A 24,285-nucleotide genomic window follows, 5' to 3' on the forward strand; every position below is an offset into this window, starting at 1 on the left:
TGCAGCTGCTTTGAACACCATTCCAGCTGAAGCTGTGCAAGCAAACCTAGTCATGTTGTGTTGGCTTGGGGGAGAGGTAATGGTTGGAAAATGTTTTGCTCTTGTATCTTCAGGAGATGTGGTAAAGAACCTGGAGCCTCTAAGGTCTTCTTTTCAGGAATCTCTCTGCTTAATCAGCAGAGATGCATGTGCTTTCTCTTGGAAATGCATATTGTCCCAACCCTGGGCAAAGAAGATAAAAACTGATTCTAGGGAATGTCCTAGAAGGAGATGGAAGTGCAAATGTTGCATATTTAAAAAGTTGAAAGGGATCTGCTGAGAAATTAAGACCAAAATGGCAAAAATACAAACCTGGAGTTAAGTAATTTTCTTCTGTGCCCAGTTTTTCATGTCACATGGACTGTAAGAGCAAACCAAGGGAGAGTGGAGGGTTGTTGCTGGCTTAGCACTAGTGATGGGTCATGTGATTGACCTGTGGTTTGTGGTTTTATAGAGAAGTCTGCTCATCTTATGGAGGTTTTATAAATATTAGAAAATCTTGTCTCTTCAGACTTGCAAATTGCAGCCCAAAAATTCCTGCAGCCATCCCACACGCTTTTAGGAAACCTAGAGTGTAGTTGTGATGATTTAGTTTTGTACTTCCTTATCTTTATTTTTAAAGACTTCTAGTCTTGACAAGTCTCTGCTTCAAAGTTTAACTTGAAAAAGCAATTCAGAATTCACGTTCTCAAAGAGATGCATCTTGTTTCCACCGTGAAACTTGATAATGCATTAATTAATAAAAAATAATTCAGTGTTTGGCCATTGAATTGAGACACTCCCTCTAGGCATTGATAAGGGTGATTGACCACATAGGGAGGAAGTACTGAGCCCTGTGAGAGTGAGGTGTGGTGGCTGTGTGGAGAGGTGATTTGGGGTGAGGGGTAGCTGATTCTCTCCAGCCATCAGTATCGCCAGCAAACTTTCAGATTAGCTCCATTGCACAAGGCTATTGCTGGCGGTGGCTGAACTGTTTCCTCAAAAGCCCTGATGACAGTTCTGTGTTTCTGTTGTTTGGCACTTTGAAGCCTGCAAATACAGCAGAGATGACATATTATTTGTGTTTAACAAGTAGGGGGGTGGCTGGGTTGCCTTGCAATGTTTTCCCTCATTCACTACTTAAAGGTTAATTCTTCTGCCTCTGATGGAGTGTGCTGAGCAATCTCTGTGTCCAGGTGTGTATGAGGTAGGAGGTTTTTTTGCCAGGCTGAATTTTGTGAGGCAACAATTGGAAGAAGTAGTTTTGGGGAGAGATGCCATGCTGGGCAACACACACTAACTAGGCCAGGCTCTGTGATACAGAGCAGATGTTAACCCTGTCCAGCCTGCAGCAGGATGAGAACTTGTAGTGAAGGGTGGGGTGCCTGGGAAGGGAGCAGCCACCATTTCAGCTACAAACAGGAGCCAACAACTGTAATGTGGGAAGGTGTGCAAACCCTCTGGATCCTTGTGGTGAAATCCAGGAGGGTCTTCAGGGCTTGCATGGCTCCTGGTCTTGCACTTAAGTTGGAGGAGGGAGAGAGGAGGCTGGTGCTTGGCACAGCAGACAACTGAGCTGTTCTTTGGTGGGTGAGTGATGGGGTTCCCTTGTGAGCCTTTGGCACCACAGATTGCTCTGTCCTGCCTGCCCTCTCTGTACTTCTGTCTCAAAAAGGTAGTAACCTTTCCTGTGTTTACTTCAGCTTCATTTACCCTGAAGGACAATGAGATTTTGAGCGAGTAATTGAGATTTAAAGCTCCAATTACAAGAGCCAATAAACTAGAGATGCTTTCTAAGCTCATGTTTTAATTGGAAGAAGTGATTCCAGTACGTCCTTCCCGAAGTCCTTGCACTATCTCTTGTGTTGGATAGCCAGTGACCTAGTTTTCATAAAGTGATTTCACAGTAGTCCCTCACCCAGCTGCACTTGGGTGAGGAAGAACAGTGTGTGTGTGTGTATGGTGATGGTGCATGTACTGTGAATTTGATTGCTCTGCTACTTAGAGTTTCCTTGGGTAAAAATACTGTTTTATGTTTACTTGGCAGCTTTTCTCCTTTCTACTTGTCCTGGTTTAATTGTGTGGAGTTGTGTCTGTTCCCTGGTGTGCTGTGAGTTGTGCATGTTGTGGAATACAATGCCTTTGAGGGTGCTAGTGAGCACAAGTGACACCTCAATAAGGGTCCCCAGAGACATGGTTTTAGTACTAAGCTGCCCCCATCTCCCAACAGTTGTCAGTTTAGAGCTTATTAGTCACCCATCCCTCCTTTGAAACAACTATTTTTAATGCTCTGTGCTGAGTCCTCAGAAGCCCTGTTAGGTTTTGCCATCTTTGCTGACAGTGGCTGCTTTTTAATTGCTCATGTAACAGAAGCAGGGCTTGAAAACTCAATCAACATTATCTCAGCTTATCTCCCTGTCACCAGTGGATTTAAGCAGATCAAGACATTCATAGGCATCATGTGGAGGTGCAAAACACAGCCAGCTGCAGAGGCCAGGGCAGATGACATGCCCCTACACTGCCCTCCCAGGTGTCAGCCCATGGCCTTGCCCGTGGTCAGTCCCTGCCTCCCTGCTGGCAGATGGGCTCTGTGCTGTCATGGTCAGGGCCAAGTGAACAACCTGGCTCTGCCAGCACATGACCACTCCTAACTTCAGCTGCAGTGTCAGGCCCTTTTCTCCACTGGCCTTTGCAGCACTTTGTCTCAGGGCTGTGACTGCCTCTGTGCAAGCTGAGGAGTCAGGGGAAGAAGTGACTTGTGATAGCACAGCCCAGCACAGGGAGGTGTGGGGGAGAAGGGCAGGGCTGCAGGTGAAGCACAGTGTGGGGAGCCAGGGTTCAGCTGTCTGTCAGGATTTGGTACAGCTCCTTGGCTGGAGCCTCATATCTACCTGCCCTGGTCTGTTTGCAATCTCATCTCCTGTGTCGTGGATTATGTCAGTGTGGTTTGGGCAGTGGTTTGTGAACAGGCTCCAGGCTGCTGTTGCTTCCTCGGGGGAGATGGGAAGAGCCTGATGTGTCTACTGGCTAAAAGCTTGGCAGAGAGCAGGCTGGGCAAAGCAGCTGCTGCTGGGCTGGGGTCTGGCATTACCCATGGCCTGCTTCTGTGCTTAATGAGCTACCTTATCTGTCATGTTCCCCATGGCAGATGGGGTCTCTTCAGGATTAATTAAGGATCATAACTGTGACCTAGTTACCAGACTTGCACTATTGTTACTGGAGCTCTTTGCTGTTTGAGAGCACTTCTTACCCTTGCCTGCTCTGGTTACTCATTCCATATATCCTCCTGGGACTGACTCTGAGCCCCAGGCAGGATCACATTACATTAATTTCTCTAATAGATCCCTGCTTTACCTGTGGGTAGGTAACTGGCTGCTTCCTGCTTGCAGTGCACCACTCGGTGTGGGGATGAGAAATGCTGGCACACATCTGTCACAGGGTTGTCTCCCTTTTGGGAGCAAGGGGAAAGATCAGCTGCAAGATTAGGGATGATGATACTGGACACAACATCTTCATAGCTCAGTTCCATGCTGCCATGCCTTAAACCATAAGAATGCTGAAAGGTTATCCCAGGATCTCTCTTCTTTTGGCTGCTCAAATCTTTCTCATTTCCAGTTTGCGCTTTATTGTAGTAAGCCTTTAGGGATGCTTCCCATAAAGGAGCAGAAGTGACTAGAGCTCAATAAGTAAATTGAGTTCAAGCTCTTCTAACCCTGCTTCTTGCCTGCCAAATTTTCAGACAGAGCACTGTTCTAGCTGAGAACAGTGTCAGTCTCAGTCCTGTGTTCCTGTGGTCTGCAGACCTGCTACAACCCAATCCTTCTTCAGCTGGGGATGGGATGCACCATAGGGATCATGGTGGGGACTTGTCCCCCTGCATCTTCCTGCTCTCTCCTTCCCTCCCTTTGCTGCTGGTTTAATGGGAGCTTGCCTTGCCCACTGGATGGAGTCCTGTGCAGCTGGGCCATTGCACGAGCTCACAGCCTCGTGCACCAGGGCTGCACATGGCACATTTACTGTTCACGTGAGAAAGGTTTATGTTCCTGAAGCTCCTCTCAGTGCCCCATGGATCTGTTCCTTAACTAACCTGATGCTCTGCTCAGGGTCTGATCACGTCCTCAGTGGGATCCCAGCAGTTCCCGCTGATTTTGGACAGAGGAGCACAAAGGAGGCTGTTCAGTGGGACCCCTGGGAAACAGCACTTCACTTTGTCCTCAGAAACCCGTGTGGAGGGAGAACTGCTCGGCTTTTCTCCTCTGCCTTGAAAAACATCTCTTTTGTTCCAGTGACCTGCTTATTATGTAGGTCAGCATCAACTGGAAAAGAAAAACAATTTCAAAAGTAGGAGAAATATAGCAGGGTTCCTCCACTGAGCAGTTCTTTCTGGAAAAGCAGGGAGAGTTGTCCTGGGGGAGGTGGCAGGTAGCATGGCCTGTTCCTCTTCCACCCACCCTGGGCAGGGCAGCTGTAAGCTTTGTTTTGTAAAAGAGGAAGTGGTTTCTGCTGGTCTTTACCTGTGTCTGCACAGCAGAGTCCAGTGCCATGTTGCTGGAGGAGCAGTCCCTGCTGGGAGACAGCTGTCCTGCCAGGGTGAAAAGGGGACACAGAACAAGCAAACGCCTCTGAATGCCAAAAGTAAAACTGGGACCTGAACCAAAATTCATCTCAGTGTCATGCCAGTGCCATCACCCTGGGGCTGCCTCACTGTGCTTGTAGCAGAGCTGACACCTTGTGATGCCCACTGAGCAAAAAGAAAGCACTTAGCATAAACTCTTGACTCCTGTAACCTAAGCAGGGGACAAATTGCTCTGTGCACAAGAGGTTTGGTGAAGTCCAACTTCACACATACTTGCCTCTGATGCAGTGACTCTTAATATCCCTTAGTATCCTCACTTCTCTCCCAAATCCTCTAATAAATAGCAGCTGGGCAGGAGATATCCTGTGCCCTGGCTACTTCCCAGTTGGGAAAGTGTGTGTATGTGTGTGTGCCTGCTGCCCAGCCAGCAGGCAGGTAGAGAGCTGCAGCCCTTCCTTGGCAGAAGCAGGAATGTAGCTCCCCTCTCTGCCTACTCACTGAGGGATTTCTCTTTTCCTTCAAAATGTGTGGAAGTGCTCATTTTGAGACAGCCAGTCTTGACAGGAGAAGCAAAAAATCACTCACAAACTTCACTAGTATCTAAATGAGGCAACACAATCTCATAATTGTTACCTTAGAAAATGAGATTTCAGTATGCTGATTTTTGGCAATGAAAAGGTGTATGGAGAGGTGGGTTGTGCAGTGAGCAGAGGGTTCTGCCTGCCTCTGCTGTTTACTGGGTCCACTGCCCATTCACCCAGGCTAAAGCTGAGTGCTTGAAGCCTCTCCAGTTGCTGGAGGCTCCTGGCACAGACTCTTGTGCTTGAAGGTGCATTGACCTTTTCCCAGAACACAGGTTCTTGTAGAGCTGCTTGCTCTATTTCACATGCAGCCTCCTGCAGCATTTGCTCCTCACTTTATACCAGCATCTGCTGTGCTGACTAGATAAAGCAAATTTGTCTGTGACTGGACTGTCCTTCCTCTTTAGCATCTTGATCTTGGTGGTTTCTATTTAATATCTGCAGAGCTCTCTCTGGAGCCCAGTTCTGCTGTCTAACCCAAGGGCAGGCATTCCTTGTCTCATCACAGCACAGTTGTCTGGAGAGAAGTCAATGCAGGAAGCAACACAGCAATGAAATTTTGAGCAGAATGACACTTTTTCACCTACAGTAAAAGGACTTCTCCCATGCTTTGTGCACTCACACGGAGCAGACCATTAAGGAAGCAGGCAAGCAGACATGTGTCTTAGCTGGAGGCACTGCTGTGTGATCTGCCACAGCTTGGAAGTCTTAGTCAAGATGTAGGATTAGGGTACATTGCTACAAGATTTTCTGAGTTAGCAGGGGATGGTTCCCTGAGGCTGGGACTGTCACATTGGCTTGGTGGGTCCTTGCACAATCAGGCTGCTGTGTGCTGGAGACAGCAGAGTGCTGGAGCTGTCATGTACTTGTGGTGAGAGCGTGGGGGATGGCCTGTTATCTGTGCTTGGAGGAAGGGTTTGATTAGAAACTGTCTCATAAATGTGTGGTTGTTGAATGAGCTGCTCCTCCAGTGTGCATGAGCCATCTCCACGTACGTGACAAGTGCATCTGTCCTGGGCAGGCAGGCAGCTGCTCTAAAGGAAAGCAGATGAGCTTTCCTCATCACAAGCTTTTCCTCATCAAGCTTTTTCTAAATTGCTCCCTGCATGGAGCAATTCTCCAACAATATTAAATACAGCAGAAAGGATGAGTCAAGCAGATCTTGTCAAGGCTGACCTATTTTTTTCTCTTTTTGGTTTTGTTATAAATTGAATCCACCGTGTCACAGGGCACAGTGCTGTTCTCAGCACGACTGGTGGCAAAAAGTAGCTACCCAGGAATTATATGTATTGTGTGGTAGCTGGGAGAACCTCTTGTTCCCAGCATCTCTGACCTATCTGTGACTTGTCATGAAATTGTGGAACTTAAGTAATGGATGATTAGGCTGTGAGAAAATAATTTTAGCCACTGGTTAGCTGAGTTTACTTGTGTGTGTGTCTCATTGTCTTCAGAAGCTGGTGAGGTAATAAATTTAGTAAGATGAAGTGTCCAGCTTAGGTTCTTAAATGGGAAGCAAGGCAACCTGGTGTTGCAATGAATGGTGATGCTTTCCTGAGGGAATAATGGGTGGTACTGTCCAGACATAAACCAGTCCTGAGGTATTAGAAGGCAGGTTGAGTCCTGTGCAGGCAGTCTGGGATTCCCACACCTCTGGGTGTGGGAAGTGTCTGGTATTGTTTTGGATAAGACATGAGGTCAGGTGGCCTTGGACTTGACCTCCTGACATGGAGGCATCAGCAACACTCTGCCCAGCCTGGGGCTCTGCACAGCTTTCTGTTGTGACAGCACATCTCCCATTTGCTCAGCTTTGCTTAGCTCATATCAAGATAAGTCTTGACATTGTTTAACACAGGTTTGCACCCAAACCACGGACAACAGTTTAACGGTTACTGTAGCTTTAGATGTTGCCAAACTTGCAGGCGGTGAGAGAGCTGTATTGGAACGTGGAGGGTCTTTAAAACACCAGCCTGGGTCTTAAAAAATGATTTGGGATGCTGGTGAGTAGTTGCCCCACTAGTTACTTGTCTTGCAAACTTCAGTTGTCCAATGAATGAATCAAGTTTTATTTGAATTAATCTTGAAGTAAAGGATGCTTGAAGAAGCAAAACAGCTTGGCAGTTTGTGCTGCAGTGAGCTCGCTGCAACCTGGAGTTACTCTTTCCCACACATCCCCCACCCTGCCAGTGCTCAGGTCTTGGCTTCCACCTCTGGATTGGTGCAGTGGTCCCAGCCCCAACCTGGACTTCACGGGGTGGGAGTGAGGAGCACAGATGGGCCCTGCTGGGCAAGACAGGAAGGACCTGGAGATGACTGTGCACCTCTGGATGCATGTTGAGGGATGTGAGGAGGCAGCCTGTGTCCCTGTCCCTGCACAGTTGTCTTGCCCAGACAATGCTGAGTAAAGTGGGCAGGACACCCTCCTTAGGGGGTGGCTTAATTACAGCCAGACAAAGCCTTGGTGATCACAGCCTCCAGTAAAGCTTCTGACGTCTGTGGTTGCTCATCCCAGTGGAGTGGGACCACACAGGGCACTGTCTTCACAGCTCTCTTGTGCTGGGTGAAATCGTGTTGGGGGGGACAAGAAAATAGCCCAGTGTCCCAGCATGAATCAGCCATCCATTTATATACAGCTCCTGCTTCTCCAGTGGTGCCAGGCAGTCCTGCACAGTGATGGGCTGCACAGATAGAGCAGTGACTCTCCTCTTGTGACAGGAGGGTTTATGCCAGGCAGTTGTGGCTGGCTACTGTTGGTGACAGGAGAACAAGATTGGGACTGAAGAGCTTCCCTACTCTCTGGGCATTCAGGGCTGAAGATCTGATTGCTAGGTCATGACTGTTCAAATGTTTTGGGTTGGAGGTTCAGCCTATATCCCTAGGAGTTGAGGAGATGAGCCTAGAAACAAGAATTTTCTGATTTGGTGTCTTTTCAGATTTGATTTTGCAATTCTCTCATTTTAAAGGATTTTTGCTAGGCCATTATACAATTTGCTACTGGGTTCCTTTTCCATCTGTTCAAAGCTCAGCTTCATGGTGGCACACAGTTGTGCTGTGGTTGTGCTGCCAGCAGCTTTGAACGTGGTGGCCATTCCTCAGTTCAGTGAAAAGCTCAAAGAACAGTAAAGCTTTTAAAGGTTCCTAAGGGATCTCTGAAACCACAAAGCCAGTGGATAGAGACCTTGCTGTACACTGCCCAAGAAACAGGATGTAGCAGGCTCAAACCATATAGTAGCCATGAGGAAAAAAACCCACAATCATGTAGAAACTAATTATCCAAATACTAAATCCATGAGGGACCTGGTTTCCTTAGGTCTGCTGTTGATGGAGCTCTTTGCATGGCAGAGGAAATGAAATTGCTTACAAAGTAGAAACTAAATGAGTGGAAAAAATTTCTGGATTGCCTGCAACGATTTGTCAGTAGTGTAAGGCAGACAAAGGTTAAACATTAATTCCTATCTATCTCTTCTGGACTTTTTTTTCACTTGCCCGGTGCTAATTCAGTGTAGCAGTCTGGAGGGTGGGGTGGCACACGCAGTGCTGAGGGCAAGAGGTGCTTTTGGGTGAGGATACAGCGTGGAACATCCACCTTTGTGGGATACCCTGCCAGGCCAGGGCTGCTGGTGCCAGGTAGGCCAAGTGCCACTGAGCTGCTGGTTTGTGCTCTGCCTCAGGCAAGATGCTGCTCACAGCAGGAGGGTTTGGCCTTGGCAGCCTGGGCTGCTGCCTGGGTGAGATCTCCTGGTGCAGCCAGGCCCCTTCTGTACAGTGGTGTCTGGACAGATGAGGAGGTGATGACTGAGCCTGTGCTATAACCCCTGCCCTGGGTTTCTCCAAGCCCGTCACTCATGAGTCACTGTTTGTTTATTTACTGAGCACACACAAATCATATCAATACAGAGTGAGGCTGTTACAGACACTGCTGTTTGGACATCAGGCTGTTTGCAGAGCAGAGGCAGAGTAGTTGCACAACCTCTGTAAGTGGTCGCCCATTCCTAAGAAAACCAGTCAGATAACTCTATTTGACCAATTACTTTAGCCCAATGACCAGACTCTCTGCTTGCTTTTACTGTGTAAGGGGTTTGATTTTCCTGCTGCAAATGTGTGAGCTTGTATCATCTTTCCACCTCCCCTACTGCATAAAAGCATTAAGTCAAAACCTGTAAGAGCATCACATCCATATGGCTGCATTTCACTTGGGAAGGGGCTGTATAAAAGGTATGAGTAACTTAATTTAATGTGGTTACTTGTGATTTTAATTTTTAATGCTAGAGCTTCCTCTCCACGGCCTAAGCCCCAAGCCCCATTAGGAGTGCTGGTATCACCAGCAGAGCAGTGACCAAGGCTCAGCTTTGGGTGCAGTGTTTAGTGCTGCACACGGATATATTCACCTGTGTAAGAGCTTATGGTGGGGTTGTCACCAGGAACCTTTCTAAATATGACATCTGAAGGTAAGATGCAGGTGTTTCTTTATAGCAGCAAGAAATTGTTCTTGTAACCATGCAAGAAATATATATATACATACAGCAGTTAGAATAAAGTGAGGCTTTGCTGTTTGGCTGAAGTTGTAGGATCACAGCAACCCATTTCAGATGTTGAAGAAAATCTGCTTTAGCACAGTCCTCAGCTTAGATAACAGGCCATGGGTAGGTGCTAGTTGTTGAGCTAGCTTAAGAGAGCTGGGAATCTCTGTTTATAATTAATGTAAATAAGTCATGATGGAAAATTGTCATCCTCCTCTTCTTTGAGTCGTTTTTATCCATGACACCAATGATTGCAACATCAGTGTGAGTAATCCCAGGCATGGGATTTATCCAAGGCTCTGTTTCATCCAAGGTTTGACTGTTTGTTTGCAGTGTTGTAATACTTTACAAACAAGGAGCAGAGCAGCCCTGTGCGGGGGTGTCTGCCCTCTTTGGGGATGGTGACCTGTCTTCTTCTCATGCTCACAAGAAACAGAAGGAGGAACTAAACACATGAGACACTTTAAGAAACGAGCCTGTAAAATCCCAAACCACCAGGCAAGGCTTTGTTTCGCTCAAACATTGAGCCCTGAATACTTCAGTCTTGGCTGACTACATGTGACAAGCGAGTCAGACCAAATGTCCATCCAGCTAGTAGCAGACAGTAAGGGAAGAGGCTGGTTTGCCCCGTGCTCTTGGCAATGCCCTGAGCCAGAGGATACAGCCCAGGAGTAAAAAAAAATAAGTGTTAAGTGTTAAAAGAATAAAAGTGCTGGTGAACCCATTCTGCCTTGATCTAACCCTTTTATGAACTTGACTAGTTTGGATTCGGAACCTGGCAATGAGTTACACAGCTCTGTGTCATCTGGAAATTAACTTCCTTCTAAGAAAACAGATTTTGTGTTCAATGTCAGCTGCTCTCTCCTGCCCTCTAGAATACCATATCACCCTCTCATAAAACTTGCTGGTCTTTACTCTCAGGGTTTGAAAGGGATACGGTTTTGCTTTGGCCAAGTATCCTGTAATGTCAACAGCTTGCATTTCTGGCATCTTTTGTCATGGTGTGAGTGTTTATGGCAACTATGTTGTGCTAGAGGGTTTTTTCCTTGAAGGTCAGGGTAGTTGCAGATGAAATAGCCTGTCCCTCCCTGTGCCAGCCCTGTGCTGTACCTCTGCAGTTTCTAATAAATGTTTGCTGATTAGAATAATTACCCTTGGAGTAACCCTAATTGTTCAAAAAGTTACTTACCAAGTCAGGTCCTGCCCCTCTGCCTTATAGTTAGGAGCCCTTTTGGTGGACCTAGGTTTGCAAGGAGGACCATTTTGCATAACTAGGAAAACAAAACTGTACACTCTAGGCATGAAGTTTTCCTACCGCCTGAAATCGGACACTCTCTTCAGGTGAATACAAAATACTGAAAGATGTGTAATAAAAAATAACAGGAGTTGGAAGCAACTGGCCTGACACCTCAGCTCTAATTATAACAGTGTTCAGCCACTGCCTGCACTTGGCAGAGGTACTGGCTTCTGTGAACAAGTCACCCAGCTTGAACCATGCTTGGCCATTCTCCAGGTTTAGTGTGGCATTTTTCTGGGCAGGCAGCACCTTTATCATGCTGGTTCTCCAGGGAAGTCCCTCACAGAGAAGAAATTTCAGTGGATCACTTCCTCATTCTGCTCTTCTGCTTCTACTTTCTCAGGCTAAAAGTTACCAGGAGCTTTTCAGCTGGGCAGTAGCCATGTGGCCCCTGAACTGGCATAAGCATGAATGCAGCTGTGGCAGAGGCTGTGGAGCTTGCTCTCATCAGTGGAAGGTCTGGTCCTTCTGTGCAGTGGTGGTTACTCAAGGAACCAGGCAACCCCTGAGGAGTAGCTGACTGTGACATTCCCCCTGTTCTCCTCCTGGCTGCTTGGAGCATCCTGAAGCCCAGCAGGTATTTTCCACTCAGCTGTGGTAGCAGGCTGTGTAGATAAATAGCTACATATTCAGCAGGCTGAGCAGAAGGGCCTGTGTGTGTCTCCATTTAGACTGGTCTGGACTTTGTCATGTTTTGCCTCCCCTTCCCAGATGTTTCCTTCTGCACTTCAATAAGGCGGGGTATGGCATCACTTTTGGTTTTGTCTTTGGAAGAGTAAACAAAACAGAAGGCCAAAAGCTAGCTACTTAAAACACATTCCTCTGCTGTGACTGGGGAAAAATCTCGACTTCAGATACAGGCATCCACTGTTTGCATTGCTCATTCTCCTGGCAGGGGTTATGGCTTTGTCTGCCTCACTTGGTTGAAGCCTAACCTTTCTGATGTTTCCATTTTTGAAATGCCTGATATGCTGTTTGTTCTTCCCATGGATCCTGGGTTTCAGCTGCTTCTCACAACTCTGGGAGATGATAAAAAGAGATCTCATACAATGGGTCAAGGTACAGTTCTAGACAGGAATGTGCTTGGTCTTGACAGGGCTTGGTTTATCTGTCAGGCTCATTGCAGGCCTGGCATTGAGCTGAAAGGCAGAGACAGAGGAATGTGTCTGCTCTCCAAGAGGGAGTAAACCTGACCAAGAAATGCAGGGCTGGGTGACTTGCAGTGGGACATAAATTCTTCTGAGAAGGCCTAAGGTGCTGCAGGAGACAGTGGCTTCTACATCTCAGGATGACTCCAAGCAGCACATCTGAAACTCATTGAAGCTGTAGCACCTCCCTTTTTTTTTTTTTACTTGTCCATCTTCCTGTGACAACCAGCTGCTTTCTTCCCCTTTCTGTTTTCACAGGAGAAAAAACAGAACAAGTTGCTTCCTGAAGGTGGAGTTGGGAGAGATGGCTGTGATCACTGGGCCCTGCCCCTTCACTCCAAAGGGTTTGTCCTGCTGCCAGGAACTGCATGTTGCTGTTCCTTGGTGTCTGTGAGTGCTTGGTGAGCTTCACCCTTGGAGCAAGCCTGAATTGCTGAGGATATTCAAGAGATAAAGTGAAATCCAGAAGCTGAATATAGGCACTTTATAAGGGTCGGGACATGTTAGGAACTACCCTGCTGGATCTGTGTTCGGAGTGGAGAATTCACATCCATTTGCAGAAGACTGAAGCTAGTCAGTGAGATATCCTCTGCTCCTCCCACTCCCCAGCACTTAATACAGTATTAAAGTCTGTTGCAGCAGTTTGAAGGACTCACACTTTCCTCTGTACAATGGTTTATATCTAATACAGTAATGTTTATGCTCTTCCCTCGTGCTGGTGGTGAATCTCCCTGTGTGACAAGCTCTTCATTCATTGGCATGACCATGGCAAGCCTGCTTTTAGCACTGTTTCCAAACTTAGCCAGTGCTTAGAACAGATTGTTAGAGAACAGCAAGCTGGCACTGCTAACAAGGTGAGCTCAGGGGTTGTTCTGGGCTCTCAGCTGTCTGCCGGGTCTCTGTCACCTCAGAAATAGCCTTCTCTGTTACAGAGATCCCAAAATGCTGCAGCCAACCTGCCTCACACTGGGCTGTAAGAGAGAGACAAGCAGGAGCTCAGACACTGGGTACCAAGTCAGGTCATTTGCACTGATTCTTCTGGCATGAAGAGGGTTTACTCCACACAAAGACTTGTTGCAATGTGTTTCAACAAGGGAAACACTTTTTCCTTGCTTGGCAGAAGTATTTGTAGCCACACTGAAAGGCTAGTTTGTTACCAGGGAGCTTGTAAGATGTTTGTCCACTTAATCACAAAAAGCTGCAGAGACCGTAAAGATGTTTCTGCAGGTGTCAGAGGGGCCAACTGGATGGGAAAAGCAACAAGAATCCCTCCCCATGCTGCTCCCATCTGCCAAGTCATGAGTGCCACCCTGCAATGTCATCACTGTGGGACATGGGCACCACGGTGGTGTTTGAGAATGTCCCGTGGGAACCCACAGTCAGCACCAGTTGGTACTGGTCGGCCTTTGGTTGTTATCTGGCAGGACAGAGCCTGGCTGGCCAGAGCAATGGCTGCAGAAGAAAGTTTGAGCCCAAATGAGAGAGGATGGTTTTAAAGGGAGGCATCAACAGCTAAAATCTCCTCCTCTTCCTCAGACAAGCTGAGGGAGTCCTCAGGTTCAGCTTCTCCGGCCTCTACTGAGTGGGATAGTCAAGCAGCTGTGGATGTTGCTGTAGGAGCAATGACAGCACTGACTGAAAGAGACATTCCTCCTTCTTCCAAGGGGAGCAGTGGCTAAACTGAAGATCTCTCCTTTCTCAAGCAGCTCTGGGAAATTTCTCACAGTGATGAGTTTCGTTCCATTTGGTGGGTTGGTGATGGATTCTTTGTTGCCATCAATAAAGAAATGTTCAAGGATGAGGTGCTCGCGAGAAGAGGACTTGGCAGAGCCTTTGAAATGGAGAGCATGAGCAGTTTTCTTCATCAACTTGACCTGTATGGGCTGTGCGAACTGCCATGTCCAGTTTGTCTAACTCCAGGGATGAATTTCCAGCAGAAGTAGCTGCTTCAGCTCCTACAAAGGTACATCAGTTCCTTTACACATGAACTGCTGGGAGAGACTGACGTTCATACCAAATAAGCCTCAGACATAAATGTCCTCACTTTCATTGCTTCTCAGGGCATTTCTCAGGTGAAAACCCCAGGGCTGGTTATCACTTAACAGAACCATATTGTAACATTTGGGAGAGCCTAAACTTGAAGTTTCATATGCCCCTAAAAGTCCTTTTCAATACCCAAGTTTGGCTTTTGTCTAAAACTAACAGTCTTTGTTCTCATGTATTTGTGTTTTTCAGGCTTGAACTAACTCTGCTCCTTTGCACTTTTTAGCTTCTATGAATCTGTTACAGCCCCAGCTTTAAGATGGGAGCATCCCCAGGTGCTGGAAAGGTACAAGCCAAGAGTGGGCCACAAAAGGAGGAGGGCCCCAGCTGCATCATGTCTGGATGAGAAGCTGGAGGAATGGCCAATGAGAGAAGCTTCAGTCCACCTGTAGCAAAAGAAAAGGGAGCTGATTCCCACAGAAACAACACCCCTTTCTACTCCAGATGCACTGGGGCAGCGGGCTGACACGGCTTCCCCTGGCCTGCCAGGACAGGGGGAAATCGTGCCCTGTGACACTGCCATACAAGTGATGGAGAAGGAACAGGACATCCAGCCTAGCAGGGACAGATGCAAGACCAAACGAGGCCCTCCTGTTTCCAATGAGAGCACAGGCAAGAACAGTCAATTCTTACCCCTCTGCTTTCCACAGAAACTTTGGGAAATGCTGGAAAGTGACCAGTTTCGGTCCATTTGGTGGAGCAATGGTGGAAAATGTGTTGCAATCAATGAAGAACTCTTCAAAGAGGAGGTGCTGGGCAGGGCAGGACCTCAACGGGTCTTTAACACGCAGAGAATTGAGAGTATTATTCGCCAGCTGAACAGCTATGGATTCACCAAAATGCAGCAGGATGACCAGAGATCTGCCTCCCTGCCTGAATTCCTGGCAGAGGAAGCACCAATTTCTGCTAACAGCCAGGTACAGCAGCTGCTCTGCACATTAACTAATGCTTATGGTAGTCTTGGGGGAGAGAGGGACCTTCACTGCAAATAGGGCCTCACCATAGAAGAGATGTAGGTGGGAATGAGAGGTCTGGTTTTCATTTTGTTCTCAGGCTGTGCTCAGGAAGGTTTGAGTTAGTCTTTCTGACTACTAGAAATGCAGATAAGACACAGTTTGGTGAGATCTGCTGAGTCTGAGCCCATTAGAGGGAAAGACAGACTCAGCATAACCTGATTTCTCCGAATGTCTTTGCTCTGTGTCTTGCTGTACCAAATCTGAAACCTTCCTGCAGCACCTGCTGAATGCCAAGCAGATGCATTTAAGGAGTACAGGGTTACCTGACTGCTCATGTCCGCACTGAAACTGCTGAAAAATAGTGGTATTTGGCTTTTGAAAGCAGTTGTTCTCCTTTTGAAAATCCTCCACTGCTCTGTCCCCAGAAGGCAAAACCCCAGTGGTGGCAATGAGTGAACACAATTTTCACCTAATGCTTTAGCCTGAGCTTTAGGTTCCATACAGCCCTCAGAGCCCTTTTCTGTATCCATGCTCTTCCTCTTTTGCAATTCAGAGTCCTAGCTCTTGTAGCTTGGGATTTTCCATCTTGGGAGGATGGCAACTAACTCTTCTCCTTTGCCTGTTTTAGATCCTCTATTACTATAACCCCTGCTTCAACAGAGCCCATCCCTGGCTGGTGGAAAGGTGCAGGAGGAGAGCTGCCCTCAAACGGAGAGCCCCGGGTGCAGCAGAGTTGGGTGAAAGGCCCCTTCAGAGGCCCAGAGGGTCAGTCTGTGGGAACATGCAGGTGTCTACTAAAGCCCACCCATGCCCACTGGCAGCTGCTCCCTTGCTTCCAGAGCCCGATGGAGCACAGTAGAGATATAAAGTCTAATATAATTAATTATAGATAAAGCCTAATATAGTTGGTAATAAACTGTTTGAACAATAAGCCTTTTCCAGTTGTCCTGCCCTATTCGAACAGTGGAAAATACTGCTCTTACGTAGTTCTGTGGCTTTATTGTTCCCACTTGTCCTTTAGTGGCCTTAGCAAGACAGATGTCCCAGCACAAGCATGTGGAAATGTTATGGTAGCACCAAGAGGTGCAGCAAAGGCTGAGCTCCTGTTGGCACTGGACAGAAGGGCAGCCAGATGCCTCTTCTCCCTGAGGATGAAATGCTGGAAGGGCAAATGACTTGTGCAAGGAAGCGACTGGTTTGGGTGATGGGCAGTGGGCTAAACTCACTCTCTGGTTCTGCCTGCCTCAAACTGGCTTGGAAATACTTCACTGCAGAAGGGACTGGCTTTGCTAACTACAGTCTGTTCACAGAGGGGAAAGTGCTGTGGGGGAAAAGGTCAGGGGTGTGCTACAGATTTAATGCTGGTTGGAACCACGGCTGCTCTGATGTTTTGCAAACAGAGGCATCTTTCCCTTCAGCATGTAAAGGTGGCAATGTAACAGATATTTAGGGTTGTTCTGCAGTCTGCCCTGGTCACATTGATCTGCCATTCTTCTCCACAGCGTGCAGGAATGGTATGTGGGAAGGAGAGCAGGCAGCCACCCTGGGTCTTCAGGAGGTGCAAGGCCCCTGGGACTGTAGAGCTTTAGAAGAAGGACCGGGCAGTTTTGTGCTTGTCTGAGCTGACCAAACTCAGTACTGTCAGCAGGAGTTTCTCTAGGAAGGTTGATGTCCCCCTCCCTACTCTGCTCTCAGCATGCCTGACTGTTCATCCTTTTAGCTCTTCCCATGTAACACCTTGCATGGAAATTCGATACCTGTCAGCAGGGGCAGACTGATACACTCCTCTGAGTGAGGACCTGGACTTGGGATATTTTGGAACAAAGACTCTTTCCATAAGATTATAGGCCTAAAAGTCAAGGCCAAACATGACCCAGCCCAGCGATAAACATTGATTGGAAAGCAGCCTAATGGAGAGAGATGGAAACTGAGGCAACTGGCACTGGTAATACTGATCTGGTTTGGTAGGTGGGTGGTGCTGGACTGTGCAGCATTACCTGCCCCAGCACCAGGGTCTGTGTGGCAATGCCCCTGCTGGGTGTGGATACCTCACACCTGGCCCACAAGTGGGGAATTCCATGTCCCAAAGGTCTCAGCTTCACTCCTGTGAACTCAGGTAGCATTTTCCTAGTACCACTCTCTTTGCACTTTGGGTTCTGGGTTGATGCAATCGTGAGTTCAGCGAAGCCTGAACTCCTCTCACCCCTGCAGGCACCAGCAGGGAAAGTTCAGGGACTGAAAGCAGCCACCTGCCCTTGATCAGCAAGATCAGCAGAGCTGGTGCCACTGGTACCAAAGAATTTAAAGGTGGGTTTGAGCTACATTCCTGTAACAGATTTTAGGATCTTATAATGGTTTAAGACACTAGAACCAATGTAAGTGGTCAACGAAACTCCCCCAGCCCTGTCAGCTGGTTCCTGTTGTTGCTGTGATCAGCTCCTGTCACTTTCCTTCCCTCTTTTCAAGGCTCTGATAACAAGCACCTGGGGCACCCAGGTAACCTTTGGCTGAGCTTCCTATTTAAACTCCCATGGCTTTTGCTTCATTGCCTGGTTGTTACGCAGCAGTAAAGATGTGTTCTGATAGCAGCAGAGGCTGCTCCCCTCCCCTTTCCCCTCTTAGGCAGGATCAAAGCTCTCTGAATTTGCTTGAACAAATTTGCATTTAGGTCAGTGAGAGACTTACTTGAGGGAAAGATTTTTCTTTCCCTGTCTTTTTCTTAACTCTGTAAGAAAGGATAATAAGCACAAAGGCAGGTGGGAGAAAAAAAACTGTGGTCTATAAATAATTGGGTTTGGCACACATGGGAGGACAAAGTCATTAGTAAGAGAGAAAATAGCTGATGTGGTAGCAAGCTACATCTTCAGTTGATGTAAAGCAGCCTCTCCCCATGGAAGCAATGGGACTATGTCACTGCCATCAGCTGAGCTGCTTGGTGGACCTGTTCCCCTCTGCAGTGCCCAACCTGTCTGCAGCTGCCTTCTTATGCAGCAGCAGTGAGGGAGGTTGAACAGCAAGTCTCTGGAGTACCAGTCTTCATTTTTTGGCTCCTTGTAGCTATGTGCTTAGGCTGCCTAAGTCCCTGCTGTGCTCTCAGGATGCAAAGTGGCAATAACAGGGTGGCTGTCACATCCCAGACAGTCATTTTGACATGTGCCAAAGCATTGCAGGGTTGGTTGCTCAAGGTTCCTGCTTCCATCTCTAGTGTGCATTGGGATGGGACACAAAACAGCTGTGGAAGACCCTGCTGGGATCGTGGTGGTCATGGGGATAGGATGACCTTGTTCTGGGAGTGCTGCTAGCAACTGGGAGACCTGGGAGTAGTTGCTGGTTCCATCTTAGCTTGTGCACATTGCCTTGACCAATTCCACATCTTTTGGGGCTTTCTCTGTAGATGGTAAAAACTTCTTCCCTCCGCTGGTCTTGTTGAGCCCCTCAGCTTTTTCAAATCTCATACATTGCCCCTCAGTTGGAATGTTCTCCAAACTGCACAGGTATGTGTAGAGACTGACGTGCCCAGCAGTTTAAGTATTAACAGGACACGTGAGAACTGGGGTTTGCAATACAGAAGTGGTAAACATTCAGTTTGGTTGCTAAACTTAGACCCACTCACCCTAGTGAGAAGTTCACAGCTTTCTGGATTGGGCTCAAAGTCAAAGGTTAATTGTAATTTCATGGAAGAATGACTCACCTGAATTCTGGGTGGGTCTGATGCTCTGCAAGAGCTTTGCTGCTTTGCAGCGTGCAGGGACCACAGCCCTGGCAGGGCTGGCAATGCAAAGCTCTGTCGATGTGACAGAGGTGGCAGATCTTGGGCTTCTGGTCTCTTCCTGATTCACGGTGATACAAATAAAGGCCAGGGAAAATAACAGATAAAACCCGCTGGGAAATACCAGATAATGTCTAGGTCGCAAGCTGTGAAGTGGCATTTTAAAGAGGCGAGCTCAGCGCTTTTTCCGCCCAGAATTATGGTAGTCCTCACAGAGAAGCTGACCGGTTTGGCCTGATTCATCTTTAATGAAACCATGTTGCATTTTATCCCATTTTCCTGCTCATTTCTCCCTCTTCAGCGAGCGGACGCTGCCGGAAGCCCCCGCCTGCCCCCCGGTGGCCACCTGAGGGACGGCAGGAGTCCCTCCAGCCGGGGTGACACCGCGGGGACAGCACAGGGCCCGAGGTCCTTCTCCCTGCCCACACCCCGGGCAGATAATGCCACAAAGATGTTTAAATGGCTGAATTGGGCTATCCAAGACCCCACCGCCTCCACCACTGGACCCGATGTGTGCCCATTGTTCCTGAGGGCCCTTTTTTCCCCCCCAAGACCTTGGCATGAATATTCTTTAATTGTTTTTCTTTTGACATGTGTCCTGGACTGCCACAGGTGGGAATGACTTGCCAATGGGCTGCTGTCACCTCTGGTTGTTGGTGTTGAGCAGTGGCACCCCAGGGCTGATGACTTGGTAAGAAGTGGCCATCCATGGCTATCAGTGTATTATCTAGAAGGTGGGTTGGGGGTTTTTGGGTGGTGGAATCCTTCAATTGAAGGAAACATTCCCACTTCATGTTTTTATCAGTGGGAGTGCAATCACATGTTTCTGGTTTTCTGTTGCTCTAAAATGGATTGTAAAAGGCTTCCTTAGTGCCTTAGGCATATTTAGAATCATTTATGTGTTCTTTTTTATTTCCTTGCAGAGAAAGAAAAGCTAATACTCAAATGCCAAAGCATTTAATGGGGAACAGCTCAGGCAATGCTGGAAACTGCTTCAAATTTCTAGATCCAAAATCCATAGCTATGTGGGCAGAAAGGCCATGTCTGAGGGAGGAATGTTTTTTTCAGACACAGTAACTCAAAGGGCAGGGGGAATGCAGAGCTTCTCAGGCACAAACACCCTTGAATCAGACAACTGACTATGGCAGGAGGACAGTGCAGCAGGGAGAAGGATGGATGGCTTCCCTGCAAAGAGCAGTTCATGGGATTGTGTTCATGGCTTTATGAACAAAGCAGGAGTGATTCAGAAAAAGGGAACCCAAGGATGCCTGAGTGAGGGCTTGGGCTTTGCTCCCCCAGCCCCTGATTGCTGGGCCATTCACGGCTGGAGAAGATGACACTGCTTTTGGGTCTCCTTCCAGAAACACAGTATGTCCCCTGTTCCATCTCTCCCAGGTGGTTTTAAATCCACTAGTTCAAAATAGAAAAGGGCAATCCCTTTCGAGCAGTTTGCAAGGACAGTGGGTTGACATCAGGGAATACCTGCTGCTTTGGGGCAGGGGATGTCAGGAAAAGGATTGTCCCTACTGGACCTACTGCTTCTGCATTGCGGTGCCCGAGGGAGAAGGATTAAGGACAAACCTGCAGGTATCAGAGAGGCCCAGCTGGAAAGCTTCCCAAAAGGGGCACTGGGATGCCCAAGGCTGCAGCCACCCCTGCTCCTCCCTGGGGACCCACTGCTGGGTGCAGCCTCTCGTTCAGCACAGCTCTGTGGACTGCTGGGCTCTGCAGTCCCACCACCACCGGTGCCTCTGGCAGGGAGAAGCAACAAGTGCCCTCCAGCAGCTTCTCCTCAGGCTGCTCCCCTCTGCCAGGGCACCACTGCCAACCATCACTGAGATGTCACCTGCGATGTCCCCACTCCACAGCACGGACACCACAGTGACATGTCAGAACATTCCACTGGAACCCGCAGTCCACTGGTGCCAGCTGGCCTTTGCCTTCTGACTGGCAGGACACGGGCGAGCTGTCCAGGGACACGGCCATGGAGGGAGAGTTCTCCTCCCTTCGCTTTCCACAGAAACTTTGGAAAATGCTGGAAAGTAGCAGGTTTCTGTCAATTTGGTGGAGCGAGGGTGGAAAATGTGTGGCCATTAACAAAGATCTTTTCGAAAAGGAGGTGCTGGGCAGGGCAGGCCCTCAGCGGCTTTTTGACACACAAAAAATGAAAAGTTTCATGCGACAGCTGAACGTGTACGGATTCACCGAAACAAAACGGGATGACCAGAGATCTGCCTCCCTGCCTGAATTTCTGGCAGAGGAAGCAGCAGTTTCTGCTCACAGCCAGGTACAGCAGCTGCTCTGCACATCAACTAATGCTTGGAATAGTCTTGGGGGAGAGAGGGACCTGCCCAGAAGGACCTTATTAGGTCTCATCATAGAGGGCTGTTTGTGGGTGGAGGAACCACTTCTTACAAGGGGTCGCATAAAAAGGAGGGCAGAGGGTGACAGGACAAGGGACAGTGGTTTTATACTGAATGAGAACAGATTTAGACTGGATGTTAAGAAGAAATGCTTTACTGGGACGGTGGTGAGGCACTGGAACTTGTTGCTGAGAGAGATTGTAGATGCCCCATTCCTGGAAGTGTTCAAGGCCTGGCTGGCTGGGTCCCTGAGCAACCCAATCTATTGAATGGCATCCCTGCCCAAGGCAGGAGGGTTGGAACAAGGTGATCTTGAAGGTCCCTTCCAACAAAAACCATTTTGCGATTCTGTGATGGAGGAGATGGAGGTGGGAGAGGTCTGGTTTTCATTTTGTTCTCAGGCTGTGCTCAGGCAGGTTTGAGTTAGTCTTTCTGACTACTGGAAATGCAGATAAGACACAGTTTGGTGAGATCTGCTGGGTCTGAGCCCATTAGAGGGAAAGACAGACTCAGCATAACCTGATTTCTCCAAATGTCTTTGCTCTGTGTCTTGCTGTACCAAATCTGAAACCTTCCTGCAGCACCTGCTGAATGCCAAGCAGATGCATTTAAGGAGTACAGGGTTACCTGACTGCTCATGTCCACACTGAAGCTGCTGAAAACTAGTGGTATTTGGCTTTTGAAAGCAGTTGTTCTCCTTTTGAAAATCCTCCACTGCTCTGTCCCCAGAGGGCAAAACCCCAGGGGTGGCAATGAGTGAACACAATTTTCACCTAATGCTTTAGCCTGAGCTTTAGGTTCCATACAGCCCTCAGAGCCCTCTTCTGTGTCCATGCTCCTCCTCTTTTGCAATTCAGAGTCCTAGTTCTTGTAGCTTGGGGTTTTCCATCTTGGCAGGATGGCAACTAACTCTTCTCCTTTGCCTGTTTTAGATCCTCTACTACTATAACCCCTGCTTCAACAGAGCACATCCTTGGCTGGTGGAAAGGTGCAGGAGGAGAGCTGCCCTCAAACGGAGAGCCCCGGGTGAAGCAGAGACGGATGGAAGACCCTTCAGAGGCCCAGACAGTCAGCCTGGGCAGTGAGGGCAAGCAGGGCTGGGCTTCACAGAGGAATCTTTCACCCGTGAGGACTGCACTGACCAAGGGATGGGCTGAAGCACCTCCCAGCACCTGCAGCCCCAACCCTGCGGTTGGGCCCCAGACGTGGCACATCCCGGAGATCGCAGAGCCGGCAGACAGCAGATAATTTCTAATTAAAAGCGTTATTACTAAATAGAGCCGAATAGAGTTGGAATAAAAAGATTTTAGTTGAGCTGGTATTAAACCGTTGGAAGAACAACCCTTCCCAGTTGTCCTCTGCCCTTTGCACGACCCCGGGGTGAGACCCCATCTGACCACCCACAGACCCAGCAGAGGCAGCTCATCTGCCACCAGCTGAGCCACTTATTGGAAGAGCCCATCCCGGGATCAGAGCCTTAGAGAGCACAGGTGTGTGTTACTCCACTGGCCGAAACCCAGGAATCTTCTCCACCAGGCTCTGGACCCACCCGATCCCGAGAGCAGGAGTCGGGCAGAGGACTCCGGCGGTTGGGCACTGCAACAGGCACCAGGCACCAAGCCTGCCCAGAGTAACCGATGTAACAGCGCGGAGAAGAGCTGAGCTTTCCCTAATCGCCGCCGAGCACCCCTGACGGGGCCGGCCTGTGCTAGAGTGGAAGCGGCTTTCACGGCAAGGGCTTGTTTTAGCGCCGGAGGAGCTCGGGGACGGCACTCCCGGAGCCGCCATGCGCGGCCCCTCACGGCCGGGCCCCGCCCCCCGCCGTGGCGGGGCCGTTTGCTAGGGGCGCGCGCGGCGCGGGAAGCGAACGGCGGCCGCGGGGCGTCATTGCGCCGCCGTGTGCCTGGTGAGGGGCGGCCGGGCCGGAGCGCGGCCCGGCACGGGCACGGCGGGGGGCTCGGGGGCGGTGCGAAGGGGTCCCCCGGTGTGTCGGTGGGGGGCGGCCCTTGGGCCGTTGTGGTCGCAGCCGGGGGGGTTGGAAGGCAGGGCTGGTGCCGGCCCAGGGGTGTTTTGTGCTGTGCGGGGTGTGGGGCAGCGGTGGCGGTGAGAGGGCAGGTGCTGGGGTTGGGAGGGGGGTTAGTGCTGATGGGGTGGACTGTGGGTGGGCTGTGCAGGTGGGGCTGGGGGCAGGGGGTTTGGGGGAGCTCGTGGCTGCCAGGGCCCGGGGTGTCGGGGGATGTGGCAAGCTGGGGCTGAGCTGTGCCTGGGTGTAGGGGCACCTCTAGGCTGTTGGGGGGGCTCTGGATCTGGGGGGCGCTGGTGCTGGGTGTTGTGGGGGGAAGTCAGCCCTGTTCTGGGGCTGGGCTCTGGTTTGAGCAGGCTGGGGTTGTGGTCAAGTCCTGAAGGGCAGAAGGCTGTGGTGGGCACTGCCAGGAGGTCAGAGGCTGTGTGTGTGTGAGAGAGAGCAGGGGTTGAAGCCTGATGAGCCTGTCCTGGTGTCTGGGCGATTTTCAGGTGTTAAAAGCTCTTGTAATGGTTCTCTCGGGGTTTTTGTTTGTTTTTCTGCCTGGCCTCGGGCTTTGTTTGGCCTTTGCAGCAAGGTGCTGTGTAGGGGCATGCTGTGTTCCCCAAATGTAGGGGATGGGTAGCTGGTCAGTCTGTTTTGCTGCAGTTCTGATCCCTCCTGCCTGTTTCAACAGGTGTGGTAAATCTTGCAAATTTGCCTCTTCTGTACAAATAGTGGCCTCTTTGCTACACCTGAGCTGGGATGAGCAGCTATCAGAGCAAAGATGAGCTTGACTGCCTGCTCAGGTGGTATGGACCTGGCTTGTCTGTCTATAGTCAGCTTTGGGGTCTCTATACCAACATCATAAAAATGCATGAGGGATTTGTGCAAAGTCACCTAAGATCCAAGCTAATAACAGCTTGGATAATTTGCCTCTTTTAAAGTTTGTGATACATGTGAAATTTGTGTTTTGTGTTGTGCAGTGTTCTTGTCTCTGCCTGGCTTTTGTGGG

At 49.1% G+C, this 24,285-nt stretch overlaps 2 protein-coding genes and 1 long non-coding RNA gene across 3 annotated transcripts in view; all 3 read left to right on the forward strand.

Moving 5' to 3' along the window:
- The first annotated feature begins 11,158 nt into the window (after positions 1 to 11,158).
- On the forward strand, positions 11,159 to 14,591 carry LOC108638934. Its single transcript, XR_001920159.2, has 3 exons — positions 11,159 to 11,566; positions 12,396 to 14,100; positions 14,407 to 14,591. It is a non-coding gene; the product is annotated as an uncharacterized LOC108638934 (long non-coding RNA).
- An 81-nt stretch (positions 14,592 to 14,672) lies between these two features.
- Positions 14,673 to 24,285, forward strand: part of POC1A (POC1 centriolar protein A) — a 55,849-nt gene continuing 46,236 nt past the window's right edge. The window contains exon 1 of the mRNA XM_018068566.1: positions 14,673 to 15,097. Coding sequence (XP_017924055.1) covers positions 14,711 to 15,097 — 387 coding nt within the window. The 5' untranslated portion in view covers positions 14,673 to 14,710. The remainder of the gene's footprint in view (positions 15,098 to 24,285) is intronic.
- Positions 20,814 to 22,562, forward strand: LOC108638897 (heat shock transcription factor, Y-linked-like). The gene is made up of 2 exons (XM_018068565.1): positions 20,814 to 21,192; positions 22,201 to 22,562. Exons 1-2 carry the CDS (start codon positions 20,890 to 20,892, stop codon positions 22,351 to 22,353), a joined length of 456 nt encoding a protein of 151 aa, XP_017924054.1. The 5' UTR covers positions 20,814 to 20,889; the 3' UTR covers positions 22,354 to 22,562.

Source organism: Manacus vitellinus, unplaced genomic scaffold (assembly GCF_001715985.3).
Source record: "Manacus vitellinus isolate BGI_N305 unplaced genomic scaffold, ASM171598v3 scaffold_14_pilon, whole genome shotgun sequence".
Classification (NCBI taxonomy): Eukaryota; Metazoa; Chordata; class Aves; order Passeriformes; family Pipridae; genus Manacus; species Manacus vitellinus.

Excerpts from the sequence above, each read along its gene's own strand:
- LOC108638897 (XM_018068565.1), top strand. The coding sequence starts at position 20,890 with ATGGAGGGAGAGTTCTCCTCCCTTCGCTTTCCACAGAAACTTTGGAAA. Across the intron at positions 21,193-22,200 it reads CAGTTTCTGCTCACAGCCAG|ATCCTCTACTACTATAACCC; the intron begins GTACAGCAGCTG and ends TGCCTGTTTTAG.